A 19879-nucleotide genomic window follows, 5' to 3' on the forward strand; every position below is an offset into this window, starting at 1 on the left:
AAACTCCTTTAATTTTTGCTTGTCTGGGAAGCTCTTTATCTCTCCTTCCATTCTGAATGACAGCCTTGATGGATAGAGTATTCTTGGTTGTAGGTTTTTTCCTTTTAGCACTTCAAATATGTTGTGCCATTCTCTTCTCGCCTGTAGGATCTTGACTGAGAAGTCTCCTGATAGTCTGATGGGCTTCCCTTTATATGTCACTTGTGGCCTTTGTCTTGCTGCTTTTAAGATTCTCTCTTTGTCTTTAATTTTAGACATTTTGATTATAATCTGTCTTGGTGTGGGCCTCTCTTGGGCTTCTCTTGTTTGGAGCTCTCTGTGCTTCCTGAACTTTGATGTATGTTTCCTTCCTCAGGTTAGGAAAATTTTCCTCTATTATTTCGACAAATAAATTTTCTGCCCCTTTGTCTCTCTCTTCTCCTTCTGGGACCCCTATAATCCAAATGTTAGCACACTTGATATTGTCCCAGAGTTCCCTTACACTGTTCTCATTCTGTCTAATTCTTTTTTCTCTTTTCTGTTCTGCTTGGGTGATTTCCTCTAATCTTTCGTCTAGCTCGCTGATCAGTTTTTCTGCTTCCTCTACTCTGCTATTGAGTCCCTCTAGTGAATTTCTCATTTCGAGTATTGTATTCTTCATTTCTGATTGGTTCTTTTTTATATCTTCCAATTCTTTGCTGATGTTTTCACTTTGTTCATCCATTCTTCTCTGCATATCTGTGAGCATCCTCATTATATTTTGTTTGAATTCTTTGTCAAGGAGCTTGCTAGATTCTGTTTCACTTAGTTCTTTTTCTGGTGTTTTGTAGTGTTCCCTTCCTTGGAAAGTATTCCTTTGCCTCCTCATTATGCCTCTTTCTCTGTGCTGTTTTCTTTGTACTAGGTGAGTCGGCTGTGTCTCCTGATCTTGGAGAAGTGGCCTTATGTATGAGATGCCTTATGAGGACCAGCAGTGTGCTTCCCTCTCATGACCAGACCATAAGAACCAGGAGTGACCCCTTTGTGGGCTACTTGTGTTCTTCTGCTGTGGCAGGGTTGCTCCCACTTCAGGTACCCAGGGAGTCTGATCTTTCCTTCCCTGGCTAGCTGTTTGTAAATCCGGTTTGGAGGGTCCTCAGCACTGTTGGCTACAAAGTCTATTAGCACACTCTTATTGCCATTGTCCTCTTAATTGGGTTGGTAGCCAGTGTAGCTGGTTGCTAGGCTCAGGGGCATACAGTTGTGATAGGCCTGAGGCCAACAAGGCTGATGTCAGTTCTCTTAGGAGTGCAGCTGAGTAGGGCTAGCCCTTGGCATGGAGGCACTCAGTTGTTTCAGGCTTTGGAAGATGGGGCTGACCTTTTTATGGCTATTTGTCAAACACAAGTCTTCTACCACTGATAAGCCTCACCCCCCTCTGGACCACATACACTGTCAGCACAGTCCTGGTCCGTGCACACTTCTCAACCCCCTGGAGCGTACCCCACCACCACACTGCAGAGACCCCCACCTCTGCCCCAATGCCCCCCAAAGTTCATCTGGTCCTCACACAAGCCCTGCCCCACAGAGGCAGACACCTTTGCCTGCCTGTAGAGGACCAAGGCACTCAGTCAATGCAGGCTGAAAAGTAGCCTGAGGGCTTGCTGTTAGGTGGGGCCAGTCCCTAGGGCAGGTTGCCCACCCTGGCTGAACTGGATTAAATCTATCCTCTAGTGGGTGTGGCAGACCCCTGGGCTAACAGCCCAAGGGACGCACCTCAATGGCCCCCACCTGTGTCCGTATCAGCACGCCTGGACCCATTCAGAACAATGGTCCCCACCAATGTCCCAGTCTCCGGAGAGGATCCTCCGCTCACCAAGATGCCCCCAGAGCCCACCAGGTGAGTCTTGTTTCACCAAAAGACATTCAGCCTTCTCTCTTGTGATTTTAGGTTGCTGCAATGAGTGAGTTTGTGCATGGGCCCTTTAAGACCTGGATCTTTTCGGCTTTCGGCTGATAGATTTTCTGGGGTGTCCTCCCTGCAGTTAATAGCCAGCAAAGCCAGACAGTAAGACCCCCCCCCCCTCAGTTGGGCTGAGTCGGAAGGATGGTTATAGGACTATTGGCCCTGCTCCGGACCTCACTCCTCCAGGGAGGGCTGCGTACCTTAGGTTGGCTCCCGCCTGGCCAGCTGAGAAGCTCCACTGCTCCCAAAGGTGGCTTTTTTGCTCTCCTGCTGGAGTTACTGTCTCTTCTGCTTTCATCAGGACTGTCCCTTGTTGTGGGGGTTCTTTTTATCCAGTTTTCGGTTTTCAATCCAGGGTGATTCTTCCAAAAATTGTTGTAACCTGGTTGTGTTCGTGGGAGGAGGCGAGTTCAACGTCTGCTCACAGCGCCATCTTGACGAGAACTCCGACATGATCTTATATGTAGAAAACTAAAAAAGAATCCATCGGAAAACTAATAGAAATAATTAACAACTACAGTAAAATTGCAGGGTACAGAATCAACTTACAAAAATCAGTTGCTTTTCTATACTCTAATAATGAACTTAAAGAGAACTCAAGAATACAATTCCATTTGCAATAGCAACAAAAAGAATAAAGTACCTAGGAATAAATTTCACCAAGGAGGTGAAGGACTTATACAATGAAAACTATAGGACATTACTGAAGCAAATTGATAATGACATAAAGAGATGGAAAGAGATTCCTTGTTCATGGATTGGAAGAATAAACATAGTTAAAATGTCCATACTACCCAAAGCAATCTACAGATTCAATGCAATCCTAATTACAATCCCAATGACATTGTTCATGGAAATAGAACAAAGAATCCTAAAATTCAGATGGGGCAATCAAAGACCCCGAATTGCTAAGGCAATCCTGAGAAAAAAGAACAAAGCTGGAGGTATCACAATCCCTGACTTCAAAATGTACTACAAAGCCATAGTGATCAAAACAGCATGGTACTAATACAAAATAGGCACACAGATCAATGGAACAGAACTGAAAGCCCAGAAATAAAACCACACATCTATGGCCAGCTAATGTTCGACAAAGGCGCCACGAATATACAATGGAGAAAAGATAGTCTCTTCAATAAATGGTGATGGGAAAACTGGACAGCCACATGCAAAAGAATGAAGGTAGATCGCTATCTCACACCATACACAAAAATAAACTCAAAATGGATCAAAGACTTGAAGATAAGTCCTGAAACTATAAAAATCTTGGAAGATAATATCAGTGGTACACTCTTTGACATCGAACTAAAAAGGGTCTTTTCAAATACCATGTCTTCTCAGACAGAGAAACAAAAGAAAAAATTAACAAGTGGGAATTCATCAGACTAAAGAGCTCCTGCAAGGCAAAAGAAACTAGAATCAAAACAAAGAGACAACCCACCAACTGGGAGAAAATATTTGCAAATCATATATCTGACAAGAGGTTAATCTCCATAATATATAAGGAACTCACACAACTGAACAAGAAAAAAGCAAACAACCTGATCAAAAAATGGGCAGAGGAGATGAACAGACATTTTTTCAAAGAAGATGTACAGATGGCCAATAAACACGTGAAAAGATATTCAACATCACTAATTATCAGGGAAATGCAAATCAAAACTACACTAAGATACCACCTTATGCCTGTTAAAGTGGCTATAATCACTAAGACTAAAAATAACACATGTTGGAGAGGGTGTGGAAAGAAGGGAACCCTCATACACTGCTGGTGGGAATGCAAACTGGTGCAGCCACTATGGAAAACACTATGGAGATTCCTCAAAAGACTACAAATAGAACTACCATATGACCCAGCTATCCCACTACTGGGTATCTACTCAAACAATTTGAAATCAACAATCCAAAATAACATATGCTCCCCTATGTTCATTGCAGCACTATTCACAATAGCCAAGTCAAGGAAGCAATCCAAGTGCCCATTGACTGATGATTGGATAAAGAAGATGTGGTATATAGAGAGAGTGGAATATTACTCAGCCATAAAAAAAGACAACATCATCCTATTTGTAATAACATGGAGGACCTGGAGGGAATTATGCTAAGCAAAATAAGCCAGTCTGAGAAGGACAAACACCAGATGATTTCACTCATATGTGGAATATAAACAAATACAGGGACAAAGAAAACAGTTCAGTGATTACCAGAGGAAGGGGGTGGGCACAAGGGATGAAGGGGAGCACTTGTGTGGTGACAGTCAAGAAATAATGTACAACTAAAATCTCACATTGATGTAAACTATTAGAAACTCAATAACAAACATAGTAGGTTGGGGCGGAAAGGGAAAGTAGTTTATTGCTTACAAAAAGATAAAATAGCAAATCTGTTTTTGTATTCTTCTTCAAGATCTCATTTTGAAAAACCTATTATTTATTTTTGATAAATAGTTGTTATTTATTGAGTGAAAAGCTGATATGGCATTACAATGTTTTTTTAATGAAGACATGTAGTATCTCAATGGGCTGGACCATGGTAATCAATTCAGTAAATATTTATTTACGTTCTACTATATGCAAGGCACTGGATTAAGTGTTATAGAGACACAGGCATGAACCATTTATTAATTCTGCCTCTTAAGGGGTTTATTCTTTCTAGGAGAAAGAAGGCATATAAATAAATAGCTAACTATGATAAGTTGGTGCCACAAAAGAGGTACTGATAAATGTATAAAGGATCCACAAAAGGAAAATATTTTTCTTCCTGGATAAGGAATCAGGGAGAAATAACAGTAGATAGTATAATAGTGGTATATCCTTATGCTCCTCAGGGGAAAGATAATAAATTACAAAATTCAACTTTTCATTGTTAAAAGAAAGCTGGTTTGTAACTTAGAATGACTGTCCAATTGGCTGACTAGTATCATTGTGGAGAGTGCAATAATAAAGGATTTCCCTTTTAAAGATATGGTTTATTGTCTGCAAAATACATCAGTTTAGTTATCTTGTAAAGTATAGAGTCAATTAGGTAGATTATAAACTATTCATAGCAACTATGGCAGATTAAACATGGCCACAGACACTTTGCAGCTACTCCTATCCAGAGGGGGAGTCTATTTCTCCACTTCCTCAGATCTCGGCAGGCCTTTTGACTTGTTTTGACCAAAAGAATGAAGGAATTAAAGCTTTTGCAATTTCCAAAGCCTAGGCTTCAAGAGGCCTTACAGCTTGTGTGTTTGCGTCTTTGAATACTACCTTGAAACCACAGTGAAAGGAAGCTTGTCTAGTCTACTGGAGAATGAGAAGCCTCCTGGAGTAGAATGGAGCTGCCTCAGGCAATAGAGATCACCAACTGCCAAGCACAGGAGTGAGGCCATCTTGAACGTTCCAAGCCAGCTGACCCTGAGATGAAAGTAGCTGCCTGAGTGAGACTAGGCAAAACCAACAGAGGATCCACACCAGCCAACCCATTGTTTTGGCTTAAAGCAACTGATAAAGAAATTGGTGATTAGATTGGGATGCTAGTGTAGCAAAAATCTAAAACATGCAACATTGGCTTGGGGACTGAGATCTGAGTGGTAGGCAGTGGCTGGAAGGGAGGTGATGATATCCTTAGTGGAGACTGAAAGAGAAGTAAGGAAATTGCTATTGGAGCCTAGAAAGATGGTGACCTGTGTTTTTTAACCTTGGAATAATTGGAAAAAATGTTTCCTGCAGTAACTTGGAATAAAGATATTGTAGCTAACGAACTTACACACTTGGCTAAGGAGATTCCAGAGATCTCTAAACAGAATGTTGAAAGTGCCAACTGGATTCCGCTGGCTGTATATGATAAGGTTTGGGAGGAGAATGATGAGCTAAAGAAGGAGCTATTTGGTTTGCAAGGAGAATTTAGAGGCAACATAGAAGACCCAGTACTTGCTGGGTTGGAAAATGAATTGTTAGTTATCCAGCAAAATGAGGATCAAATCAGGGTATAGGTGTAAGTTTTTTGTTAAAATCTCTGAAAGATTTAAGGCAGATTCTAGTAGACAGTCTTGGCTACATAAAAGGGCTTCTAAGACTCATAAGTAAGAGTATTCTCATGGCAGCTTCACATGCAGCCCAAAGTAGAGAGAAGCTTGTCTTGAAAAATATCATAGTTGTAGCTTTTGGTGTTTGAGTGAACCAGTCAGATTCTAAGCAAACTCACAAAGTCTTTAAGAAAGTCTATCAGTTTGGACTAAAAGAGGCTGAGAAAATTCAAAATGGGTCCTAAATTTCTATGAGTAGAAAGCACACCGAGAAAGCTACTCAACTGCAGACATACACCATTTTTTTTATGGAAAATGAAAGACTTCTTAGAGGAGGATCCAAGAGCCCAGGGGGTGGAGCCCAGAACCAAGGAGAACAATGGACTAAGGAACCCATTACTAGGGGGTGGAATTGGGCCTTAATCAAGAAACATTCCCTTCCCCTGGAGCAGTGGGGTGATTAGCAACATGAACCTGACCGCATTTCAGAATTGCTGTGGACCAGTAACTGCTATGTGCTTCCCGTTCTTCTCCTTTTTGAACAGGAATGTCTATTATGATTATCCTGTCCCTGCATCACCATTATATGTTGGGTGTATGTGTAGAAGATAACTTGTCTCCTTAGTTCATAAGTCTCTGGATCAAGATGAGCTTAGCATGAAGAACCTCATCCATGTCTGGACCACATACAGATCTTCAGATACTGGACTTTGAGACTGATGTGTAACTGTATGAAAATTTTGAGGGTCTTGGTAAGAAGTGAATTTATTTTGCACATGGGAGAAATGTAAATAATTTTGGCAAGGAGTGTGCTTTGGAAGATTATGATCCCAGATTCTTTACAGCTCACCTATCAAGAAGTGGAATCTATTTCCTCACTCCCTCAATCTGAGCCAGATCTGTGACTTTCTGTGACCAACAGAATGTGGTAAAAGTGACATTATGTGAGTTCTGGAGTCTAAACTTCTAGATGTCTTATAGCTTCTGCCCTTGCTCTCTGGGTATACTGGCTTGAGATTTCCGTATAAGGAAGCCAGGTTTAGCATATTGTATGAGTATAACAAGCTACATGAGATGCCCACCCAACAGCTAGCATGTGAGTGAGGCCATCTTGGACCATTTTAACTAAGTCAACCCTCCAGGTAAATGCAGCCATGTGTTCAAGTGAAAATAGCAGAAGATCCACCCAGCCAATCTATGGAATTATTGTAGATAATTAGTCTTAAAGTCTTAATTTGGGATGGTTTGTTATGTAGCAATAGGTAACTGATTGAGCAATTAATAAAATTAATAATAATCATGATAATGGTAATCACTATAACAATAGCAGCAGCTAACAATACCAACTGTTTTCTGTGTGCCAGGCATTTGCTAATAACTTTACATGCAATACTTTGTTTAATCTTTTCAGTAATCCTACGACATTATTTCTCCCCCTTTCTCTCCCCATGACGATTACTTCTGCAGTATCTCAGGCTTAGAGAAGTTAGTTAATTTGCCCAAGGTCATACAGCTAGAAAAAGACAGAGCCAGGACTCCAACCTCAGCCTGTCTAGCACCAGAGCCTGTGCTCTTAATCACCACCCCAAGCTGCTAGTGGCTTTTTGGGGGGATTTTTAAAAATTATGAATGACTAGTTAGCTATTTTTAAAGTTGACATGTAAAAGGTCATCAACTGAGGAGTGGGCCACACTCCTATAAAACACAAATTGCTGAAACTGAGTGAAGTAACTTGTCCAAATATGAATTGAAACGTGCAAGGCTACAATTTCTCTGACAAGATCCACATCGTGAAACACAACACATCCAATAAATTCTGCTCTTTTAGCTCAGCAGGGCTAATATACTGATTATTTGTATCCTGGACAGGATTGGGACCTGGGCCCTAGGGCTGAATGGGACTTTCTTTTCTCATAAATATCTCTCTTATCTTACCTGACTTTGCCTAAAAAGTCTATGTCAACACATGCATGTCCATTTATAAGTTTTAAGTTAAAATTAATTGTTGTATGTATTTTTTTTTATGATTTCCTGCTTTAACTCACTTCTAATTAACCAACCAAATACCAGTCTCATAAATATTATATTTTGGTTCCTTAATATTATGACTTAACATACATGAAAGCAATATAATTCAGTGCAAGAATTTGTGAGGGATAATTATCACCATCTCATTAGTCATTATTAAATTAAATTATATAAGATAAGCCAAATATTAATCTGATAGACCAGGAAGCATTGATTAATCACAGTTTATAGCACATAAAGCAGTTGCCTTTACTTAGGATTCAGGTATAAATTTTCCTCAGAAAATAAGATTCATACAGCTTGTCTCTAAAATTGCAAGAGGTAATTTGGATAGACTCTGTTAAGGACCTTGCAAATTTTATTACCAAACTTTCTCAAATCAAATATATCTATGACATTTACGTGTTTGAAACCCATGTATATGGTGTCATCTGACTCCGGTTTTTATATCGTGTTCTTATTATTGATGACATCAGCACTGACCCCAAAAGAATCCCAAGATAATGTTCCTCCTGTGAAGCTTCAGCTGGTAAAGATGATAGTGACAGGTTTAGAGATATCTGAGCTGGGCACATGAGGTCTGCATTCTTAAAATGTGTGGCTTATTTATATGCTTAGACAAACATACAAGCTGAACTTCATTTCCAGAAAAGCATCCATCCGCCTTCATGAATAGATAAAGATGATGTTACTGCCTACAAAATAAGGCAAGTATTTTGAACTGTTTTTCAGCTGGACCAGTGTCTAGGTAACTAGATTTTTCTTTGCACATTTTAACGCAACTACTTTTGACCAAAGCTAAAACCTACCTGTGAGAAAAAACCAAAGCCAAGTGGCTCATCGCAGAGGCCTGGATTTAACTCAGTGCACCTCCGTCAAAGCAAGCCAGTGAGTTGGGCTAGCCACCCCTCTCTGCAATGCAACCTGACACAAAAAAGAAATCAATAAAGCCCTGAGAGAGAGCTTCATTTGCTCTTATGTTCATGCTTTTCAATCTAGATTTGTAAAGCATTGGCAAAAATTTCCAATAAAGTTTCAATTTGCTGGTCCTTCAGGTGTTTAGGGTCTACTGACCTTACCCAGAGCTGCCTGTACCTCAGCTTCACTTTCAGTGTCTAAGGCTGTCGTGGCCTCATCCAGCAGAAGGATCTTGGGGTTATGAACCAGGGCTCGAGCGACGGCGATTCTCTGTTTCTGTCCCCCATTCAGCTGGGCCCCTCTCTCTCGAAACAGGGTGTCAAATTTCTACAACAGAAAAGATGGAGGAGTTCTTGAAGTATTTTAAACAGAAAAAGCTATGGATCTAGAAATTCAAGACAACATAGAGCTTCACTTTGATATAGTAATGAGTCATAAATTTTAATGAAATAAATCAATACGGAGTTCTAAAAAACTACTAACACATATTTTGTATAAAATTTTATATGATTCATGTACCAGACTATACTCCTTAAACCTCCAACTGAATAATTCAAGGTACTTACCTAGCAAAGTTGGACAACCTTGCATCTCAAACATTATTAGCTTAACCTTTGAGGAAAGACCTCAGGTGTATGCGGTGAAATTCTAATTTTGAGGGCAACTACATTAACAGAGTGTTTACCTGTGGTGATTTTATGATAAACTCATAGGCGCTGCCTTCTTTGAGAGCTTTCTTTCTCTCGTCAATGGTTATATCTCAGCGATAACGAATACTTTCGGCAATTGTAGTAGAAAATAGTACTGGCTCCTGACTCACAACTCCAATTACTTCCCGCAGATACCTTACATTAAAGGTCCTACTACCCTGCCCATCAATGTTAATCTGAAAGAAAGAAATATTTATATTAAATATCTTGTCATCTGATATCTAAAGCATCAAGACTTTAATTTGTTACGAAAAAAGTGTTAGCTAATATTTAACTTATTTCAGTGGTTAGAAGTGAGAATCGGAAATAAACAGCAATTTGCAAGAATAAAAATAAAAAGTGTATGTTCTCTTGATATTTATTATCGTATATATACAGTTTTTTCATGGATGGACTATTCTCCATAAGCAATATTGGGTTATACATTTTGGGTGTACTATTATTATTGCTTACCATTATTAAATTTGAATAAAAATGTCCACTTACCTAGTCTAAATATCATTTTGGTGGCGCTATGATATTTCACTATATGTAATATACCATAATTTACTTTAGCATTTCCCACCTGCTGGACATTTGGCTTCCTTCAAGGACCAGTGAAGGACAATCTCTACTTTTACAATTGTCAAAGTAGAGAATTACCAGGCTGAAGACTGTGATTTATTTTTTCCTCCCCAATAACAACTGCTTGCCTGTACAATGACTGGTGTATGTTGGGCATTTATTATTTGCTGAATAAAGGTTGAATAAACAATGCTATAAAAAGATTTTAATAATTTACAATATCAGCAGGAATATATAAATATATCTGCCTCATTGTAATTTACTAGCTCCAGGTTTTATCATTTTAATATTTTTCTTCTAATTAATAGGTGTGATGTGGTAGCTTATATTTTTAATTTGTATATATTTATAAGTAAGGCTGAACATTTCTTGAAACTTTTTACAAATCTATGTTTATTCTTGAAACATTTGCATGTTCATATCTTATTATAGACTCATATTAATTTTTCAAATATTAAATGTTTTCCCATATATATCATAAATCATTTGTTCCAATTTATTACCTTCTTTTATTACAGTTTTACTGATTTTTATTGGAGAAATTTTTAAGAAAATCTGAATTAATCAACTGGGCATTTCTCCTACTATTTCAGTAGTAAGAAAATTGTTAAATCATGATGTGAACAGTGAAGATCTCTGAGTTATAGAATTTCTGAAGATGTTTTTCTGCTGCATGTATATTTTCTAAAAAAATATGTATTACTCCAATAATTTTAAAAGTAAGATATTTGGAAATGCTTATTCTCAATGGTTAGTATTTTACTGGTTTTTTTTGGGGGTGGGGGCGGTGAGCAAAACTGGCCCTAAGCTAACATCTGTTGCCAATCTTCTTCTTTTTGCTTGAAGAAGATTGTTGCTGGGCTAACATCTGTGCCAGTCTTCCTCCATTTTGTATGTGGGACCCTGCCACAGCATGGTTTGATGAGCCGTGTGTAGGTCCACACGCCCAGGATCCAAACCTGAGAACCCCAGGCTGCCAAAGAGGAGCATGCACACTGAACTACTACACCACTTGGCTGGCCCCACTAGGTTCTTTTTTAAAAATGAAAAAAGATATTTACACTTGAACAAACCTAGAGTTTGCTTTAGTAAATGAGGATGGGCTTATGTTCCTTCTTAGTAATATTAGATTTTTCCAAGACTGTTCATTAATTTTATTAAATTAAATAAACAAATAATTCATGTATCCTAGAAACTTTTGGATTCATCCCTACAATCTCTCTTCTATCTCTCTGCCTTTTTATGTTTTTTGTCTTTCTTTGTAACTTGTAATCTGCTTTCATAATTGTTGAATTACAATACATTTTAATTTCAGATAAACTCAATGTTCTAAAGTTGGTACAATTGATAAAATTTGAGTATATACTGCAGGCTGATATTGTATTAATGTTAAATCTACTGATTTTGATAATTGTTTTATGGTTATGTAAGAGAATGTTCTTCTTCTCAGAAAATATATTGTGCAGGATGTAGGGATCAAGGGGGCATGATGTCCTTAACTTACTCTTAAAGATTCAGAAAAAAATATGCACGTATGTGTGTGTGTGGGTGTGTGTTATATACACGCACGTGTAGAGAAAGAGAGAGGACAATAAAGCAGTTGGTCAAATATAAACAATTAGCAAATCTGAGTGAAGGGTATATGTGAATTCCCTGCTTGCAACTTTTCTGTAAGTTTGAATTTATAACAAAATTTTTAGAAGGCAAAAAAATATACCCTAGGTTGTTAGTCCCCGCACCCCCAGAAGTTTCTTAAGGGATTATCCCACTTTTCCTTTCAGATGTTACAACATTTAAGAAAACTCAACTGTCTTTGATGAATTTAATTATTATCCTAAGACTTCTTGTGATCATGATTACCAGATTATCAACAATTGCTATATGGATCGTTTTTGACCAAACCCAGTAACTCATTGGAAAAAATCCTCTCAGTGGTTGGATGACTGTTTTCCAGTGATTTAGTGGGTAAGAAAAGCTTAATCAGAACAGAAGAGAGTGGTGTCTAGCTTCTTTGGCTTTTATCATTTTGAATACTTCTGCCAAACCAGCCCAAAGGTTTGAATGCATTATCCAGATGCAGTGTAGTTCTGTAGACCTTTTACCAAAATTAGACTCACATGCAAATTTGTTACTAAAAAAACAATTTCAAAGGGCTAATTGGTACCCAGCTTCCCACTTTGGAAAACTTGGTTCTTCCCACTTACTATACCCTCCTCAGGGTCATAGAGCCGCTGTATCAGCTGGACCATTGTGCTTTTCCCACAGCCGCTGTTCCCAACCAGGGCCACTGTCTGCTTACTCTGAACCTTCAGACTGAGGCCCTTCAAGATCTGTAAGGGAAAAGAAAGAAAAAGAATATATCTCACTACAAAGCCCTAAAAGGAGAATAATTTGATTCAATTTTGAATTTGAAAAAAGTATCCAATGAGGGAATATAATCCCAAAAGGAAAAAGCATAGAAATATCAAAATAATAGAGACTATAGATTCTTTAAGATGATTAAACAATCAATCTGAGTTAAGATTTTCTACAACTATTGCTTATAGTACCTTGACATTAGCTCGAGCTGGATAAGAAAAGGGAACATCACTGAACTCCAAATTCCCTTTGATGTTGTCTGGTTTGTGCCCTCTCTCTGAAAACTGTCAATTTTAGGATTCTAAATTTAAAAAAAAAATTCAATGACTATTCCATAAGACAAACAATTGCATTTTAAAGGAATATGATTCAGCAATTCCAAAAATAAGACCTGGAATGGCACAATCTTCTTCACAGGAGACAGAATGCAAGGTGAAGATCGTGTATGTGTGTGTGTTTAAGAAATAGTCTTTCTCAGAAAATAGGCTTTTCCTGAAAAGTACATAAGGGATATATTCATTTAATTTCATACAATATTTCACTTTAAGTTTTTGGTGTAGCTTCATAAAGTTTCTAAATAGTCAGATACGCATGTTTATACAACTGCAATAACAAAAACATACTATAATTGATATAGCCAGGCATTTCAGCATTTAGTGAAAATTAGTTTGTTCCCCAACAATAAATGTAATGGATTGGTTTGAGAAGACTGACTGAACAATTGGTTAGGGCCAAGTTATTTAGGATCAATGTAAACTTTCAAAGTATTCGGAAGCCGAGAAACTTTCTCATGACTTAGATCAATGAAACAGGAGCAATTGCTTGGATTAAATGATCAAATTTCAGTTACCTACTTTGCAGTTTATCTGGGTAAATGCAGTGATATACTTTTTAATATGTCAAAATTATTTTCTTTCTTTTGCTGCAGTTAGTACAACTTATTCAATATATTTGATTCAAAATCATATCAAACATTGCGATGATCTTTTTTTTTTAGGGAGGCAACCCTGTCAATTCTGGTCCTACCAATAATTTCTCCACCCACTCATCCTGTATAGAAGTCATAATATTCTCAGTCTGGCTACAAAGTGCAAAAGAAAAGGAGAAAAATTAGATAGACAGATATCTTTGCTCTGAATTCTAATAATAAGACACTAGTACAGATGTACTTTTCCAAAATGAGATCGGTGTTATTATATTACTTAAAGGTAAACTTTTAGAAATATTAATGAGGCGTTTTATTTCATTCATTACTAAGAAGAGGTTGTTAATTTCCCACAATCAATTTTCACATGATATTTAAAATAAAGCCAGATTTAATTCTCCAAGCCTCAAAGAATTTTTCAGCATTAAAATAATAAATGACTTCCATTACCAATAATATGAAAGATCACATATGCTGCTCCTCTTGCATTGGCAAAAGCATCAATACATGGAGCAGCCTGTCCAATGCTGAAAGCTCTAATCAGGATTGAAGAAAAGACCTTAGCAAAAGAACATGAGAAAAAGTTAAAAGCCCCATTCTGGCATCCATTACTGTCTCAAATATGATTTGTCTGAAATACACACGATACAAAAGATTGAGTTTAGGTTTACCACTTTCAAAATTTTTTTAGCAAAAGAGCAAAATTTACAAGGTTAATATAGCATTTTATTGCACAAATGGGTTTCTTCAATCTCAAAAATATTTTTGTCTAGATTGCCAAATTATCTGTTGCTCTTCTCCTGAATTTACACAGTCAGAAAGATTTTTCAAACCTATTTCCTTGACTCTGAAGCTAATGCCACCAGAGGTAAACATCTTCCATCAGTATTATTATTCAGTCCTATATGATTTTCTCTAACTATGCACGGCATTACACAGAATATTCAAGGCGAAACATGGTAGATTTTGGCCCCATGGAATTTTCCCAAAAAAGTACCACTTTACATACATATTTTGAAAAGATTTTTAATATACAAAGTAACAGTTCACACATTATAAAACACTAAATCACACCTGTGTACACTGATTAATAATTCCTTTACACAATTATTCTGTATTATAGCACACAAAACAACACAATTGCCTTCACATTTTTTTTCACAAGGAAAATAAGTTGATATAGAACAGCCAAGAATATAGCTTCAGGAATCCAGATTATTAGCATAATTTAAATGAGAAAAACATAAATGAAGAGAAATTACTCCTTTCTCTCTGGGCATGGTGAAATTCTATATATAGTTTGGGTTTTCTCAGAAGACAGTAACAATAAGACTTCACACACCCAGGACTCAAATATCCCTCAAATATCCATCTGCTATCTGCAATATAGATGATAGATTATAAAGTGAATGCACTAGGGCTCTCGCTGGGTGCTGAGGCTGTTGCTGGGCTCCCTGCCTCGTGGACAGCACCCTCCTGCCCAACCGGGGAGGTGTCACTGTCCACATACTACAAATGAGGAGCCTAGGCCAGCAAGGACACACTCATCACAAAAGGTGAATGGGAAAGTCAGGATTCAATCTCCCTTCTTCACAAAATTTAGCAAATGAGGAAGCAAAGAAAGGTGGAGAGCTTCCAAGCTGACAACCAGAAAGGAGACCAAAACGAGAAAAAAATAGAGTCAGCAATTATGAAAGCTCATCCGGCCAAACAGCCCTCAGCGCCTCAGTGGAGTCTGAAGAGACCACTCCAGAAAACATTTTGAAATAATTAAATTTCATAATGGCCTCATGCCATCATCAAAGGGCCAAATTGTTTCTGTTTAGAAAGATAGGGAAGTGCAGGTTTTAAAACATTGCTATTTGAATGGTTACATGTTGTTCTGATTGTCACTGACATGGAAAGATGGTCACAAACTATTGCTAGTTTATAAAAAAGGTTACAAAAAATATGCATAATATGATCCCAGTTTTAAAAGAAAAAAACGTGTATATATAGAAAATGGTCTGGAAGATATTCACCAAAAGTTATCATTAAGGATATATGGATTATTAGATTATAAGTAATTCTAAGAAATTTCCAATTTCTAAAATTCTGTGTTCTAATCATTTGTATAACTAGTATATATTATTTTTATCATAAAATGAAGCTATTTTCATTTTGAAAAAGAAAAACAAGCTACAGCTTTTCATCTTGTATTTCAGATGGCTGATGTTTTATACTATGTAAATTTAATATTCTCTCATACTATGACCTATCTATAATAATGTTTACTCTCTTATATAATGAAACTACAGGGCAGAATGAGGATGGCTCCAATCCATATTTGTTCACTCACAAATTCATTCAATTTTTATTTCCTTTTATATGTTGTATATGTTTCTCAATTAGTCTAACTACATGCTGTTTTCTTGCCCCCACTCATAATTACGTTTTGTGTACTCTAGAAGGCCAGCTCTGCCCACAGGACAGAGCAAAGATTCACCAAAAGAAAAAAGCCTGTAATCATGGCTCATCTCTTGAAAAGGAGGACTATGAAAGAAAAGAAAAGGTACATGGATAAAGAAAATTTTCAGATTCTTCATAAATATTAGAAAAACAACTTACTGTCATTGCATTTCCAATAGTATATTCTTTTGATATAACGAGAGTGGATGCATACCAGAAGGCCAGTGCATATGATGCATATAGCAATAGGAAGGCAATGCCCATGGAAATGTTTGCTGAAATAGCTTTTGTAATTCCAGTCTTTTTGGTATTTTCTAGATGTTTTTGATACCTACCAGACAAAGTAGGGGGAAAACGTGAAAATAAGTAAACAATCCATAAACTGAGCCATATTCACCTCCTGTATAGTTGGAGGATTAAGGAACAAAGCCATCAAAGTAAGAAAGCCCTGGTGAGACCCAGCTTCCTGGGAACTGAACCAATTCAGGATCAGCCAGGACTAGAACTGATCTGAGACTTCTCTTTACTGGCCTGGACCCATCTCCCTTGGTCCCTCCCAGTCCAACAAATATTCTCGTAGCTGTTCCAGAATTGAACTCTCAACCCTGGGATATAGAAGGGCTTCACTATCACCTTCATGGCTAGCATCATAAGCCAAGGCTGAGGTGGAAGGAGAGAAACCAAGACAATCAAGAATGGCACCAAAAGATAAATATTATTCAGGACTCTTCAAATAGTTAGACTCTTAACACCGCTCAATTTCCCTTCTCTAAAGAAAAGAAAATCCTTCTTCTATTGCCCCATTGGGAGAGGAACAGGAATTTTACATGTTCTTGTACTTAGACTTGGGCCTTTGCTTGTGTAGGGGAGGAGGACATTTCCTCTCCCCAAATGGGGGTTCGTCTAGCCGGAGAATGAATTAAATTCACATGAGACAGAATAGCAAGAGAAAATTAAACAAAGATTTATGAGGAACCATGGCCCGGGGCCTTTCTTCCCGAAGGAAGACAGGGCACCAAAGAAGTGGGGTGCACAGAGTGGTTATATACCCCCAAACAGGGTGTTTCACATGTGATTGAAATGTCCCTCCCACAATAGTCACAAGATTGCCCTGTCGGCACAGTGCTTGATGGACACAGCAGGTAGTGGTCGGCTATCTTGGTGGGTGTAGCAGGAGGCTAGTTGATTGTCTGGAGCTGGGCGGTCACAGGTGAGCACAGCAATCAGTTCCTAGCCTAAGGAAAGATGTTTAATCCTTAAAGAAATGCCAAAGTTGGGAGGGGGAGGGAAGTCAGCTACAGGAGGTTACCAGACAGGCACAATAAAATGCAGCTTTTAAGTCCTTGCCTTTGGTATTGATTAAGAGTTTTTAGAGAGAAGGTCATCTCCTTTCTTCTTCCTGGTACAGAGAGGGAGGCAACTTTTACAGATAGAGATTTACCTTACAAATGTAAATGTGTCCTAACAAAGGGCAAGTTCCATTCCTCAGAGCCTCCTTGCCTGTCCCAGTTTATCAAAAGCAATCAACCTCAAATAGTCCTGATGCCAAAGAGACATATCTTGGGGTGGCCAATTCCAGGTCCCCACACTTGTTTTTGGTTTTTTATTTTGTTTTCTTTTTGATCAGTCTGACCTTCACTGTCAAGCCAGGGTACAAGGTTATAAAGCAGTCACTACTTATGGGATGTGGGTTCTTACTCAATTCTTCTAGATTTTAGTTTTATAAACCGTAAAATGCAATTAATAATGCCTACCTTGCAAGATAATTATGAGGTTGACAGATAATTAGAGAAAGTAGTTAGTACAGTTCTGGCACATAGTTGACAAAACCTGATTGTTCTTATTGTTATTACTATTATTGTTTTAGAATTTAATCTCTTCCTGAATGTTGCTCATTCTATTAACATATTTTTTAATGGTAATTAAAATTAATATTACTGGCTCCTAGGATTTGATACAAAAGAACAAATGCCATTCTAGAATGGTTCTGCTGAATTACAATGTTTTTTACATCAATTTAAATTAAGTATACTTTTCCATGCTAAGCACGGAGAGTGTGTAAACAGAGAATGCTGAACTTAATTACTAGGCCACAGGGGCTGGCCCTAAATTTTTTATATTCATGCAAGAGTTTGGAGGAATGTTATGTTTTAAAATTGTGTCTCCTTAAATAAGGACATAACCTACTATATCTGAGGAGAAAAAACCAGCAGATAAGAAAAATACACCGTGGCATAGGCTGTAAATGCTGGAAATGGCTATCAGATGATCTATTCCCAATGCATATCAAATGCTTAATCTAGTAACTTTTTTCATTTAAAAACTTCCCATATAAATTTTCACATAGTTAGTGGTTAATTTCCTTATGAAAGTGTGACATTAACAATATACTTACTCTGTTAGCCATATATTGAGGTCAGTGGTGTTGTTGATGTCAAACCAGCCTATTTCTTGTCGTAGAACAGCATGAAAAAACTATGAGGCAGGACTATTTCACAAATCCCCATTTTACAGATGAGGAAGGTGAGGCACAATGTAACAAAGTAACTTGCTCAAAGTCATACAACTAGCAGGTAGGCTGAGAGTGCTAACACTATACTACACAGCTCCTAAAACAATACTATAAGGATTGACTCATGTGATGACAACTTATTTTCATTTTTTAAAAACACAAAGTGAAAACATAAAAAGGGAACAGCCCATATCTACTGCATTCACGAAACAATAGGATAACGCATCACCACTGCATTGTTGCGAAAACACCCCAGGGTAGGTATTTCCCGTTTACCTATTTTACTTCTGCTCTTATCAGTTCAGTTCTGGGTGCTCATTTTCTTCCTCAGTCCTTAAATATGGCATCTTTGATATACCAAATGGGAACTGTATTTGGAATTAGAGGCAGACAAGCTATCTTAAAGCTGTGGTATTTGTGGAAATCATTGTTCAAAACCTTGGGAAATCTCCAGATAAATGTGTACAGGACTATTCCCCCCCCCCCACCCCGAACTTAGAAATCAGGTAAAATTTTAAATGAGTTTTACTCTCCTCCAACAGTATCTCAAACTTTTTAATCCTCTCAATGAAGATATTGTAATTCAGATTGACTCTGCTGCCTGGAAATAAGAATCTATGGGCTTTCCCAATTTGACCTGCTCCTTTCTCAGGGTCCCAGGCCAAGAACAGCAATCTAACTCTGATTTAGTAACTCTAGGAGCTCCAGAGCCCCAGGAAACCAAGAGTTTCTGTTGCCTAAGGACAAAGGTGAGAGAAATGCACGTTGATGTGTTCCCAGAAGCGTCATGGGACTCTAGATCTGGAAATCTCATAGGATTCTAGATCTGAAAAGGGGCTAGGCCTGGTCTTCTCAGATGCTACCTATTATGCTTCAGTTTCATAAACAATCTCCAAGTAGTTGTCTGATTCAGTGATTCTCAATGCTATCTACTGTTAGAATCACATGGGGAGCTTGAAAAATACAGGTGTCCAGGCTCCACTCAAGACCAGTTAAATCAGAACCTCTGGCTGAGTCTAGAGAATCATATTTTTAGGAAGTAGTTCCACTTGATTCTAAAGTGCCAGGACGGAGAACTCCCACTCTAACTTGCCTGAATGCATCCCATAATAAGGAAATGGGGAATTCTTGAAGCTGCTTATTCATTGTAGAGAGCTCCCATATAATTCACCCATTTTATAGATGGGGAAATATAATTTCAGAGTGGTTGTTTCATTTCCAAGTTCTTACAGCTAGTTTTCCCCAATATTTATTGATCATTTACTACGTTCCAGATACTTTACATAAATCTTCTCATTTAATTCTACCAGTAAGTCTACGATCCCCTTTCAAAGATAAGAATAGTAAGGATTATAGAGGTTAAGTAACTTGTCCAAGTTCATACAGCTGGTGAGTGAAGGGCCTAAATAATAACTGTATACTTTAAGGATTATACAGGGAGACATTACATAGGGAGTTCTGACTGTCACTTTTTAGTCTCAAA

General features: G+C 37.8%; 1 protein-coding gene across 1 annotated transcript in view; it reads right to left on the bottom strand.

The window, feature by feature from the left end:
• Positions 1–19879, bottom strand: part of ABCB4 (ATP binding cassette subfamily B member 4) — an 86412-nt gene that overhangs the window by 57873 nt on the left and 8660 nt on the right. The window contains 8 exon segments of the mRNA XM_070618126.1: positions 9036–9206; positions 9565–9765; positions 12358–12483; positions 12703–12795; positions 13632–13642; positions 13878–13995; positions 16044–16215; positions 18280–18359. Of these exon segments, the coding sequence (XP_070474227.1) occupies positions 9036–9206; positions 9565–9765; positions 12358–12483; positions 12703–12795; positions 13632–13642; positions 13878–13995; positions 16044–16215; positions 18280–18359 (972 nt within the window).

Source organism: Equus przewalskii, chromosome 4 (assembly GCF_037783145.1).
Source record: "Equus przewalskii isolate Varuska chromosome 4, EquPr2, whole genome shotgun sequence".
Classification (NCBI taxonomy): Eukaryota; Metazoa; Chordata; class Mammalia; order Perissodactyla; family Equidae; genus Equus; species Equus przewalskii.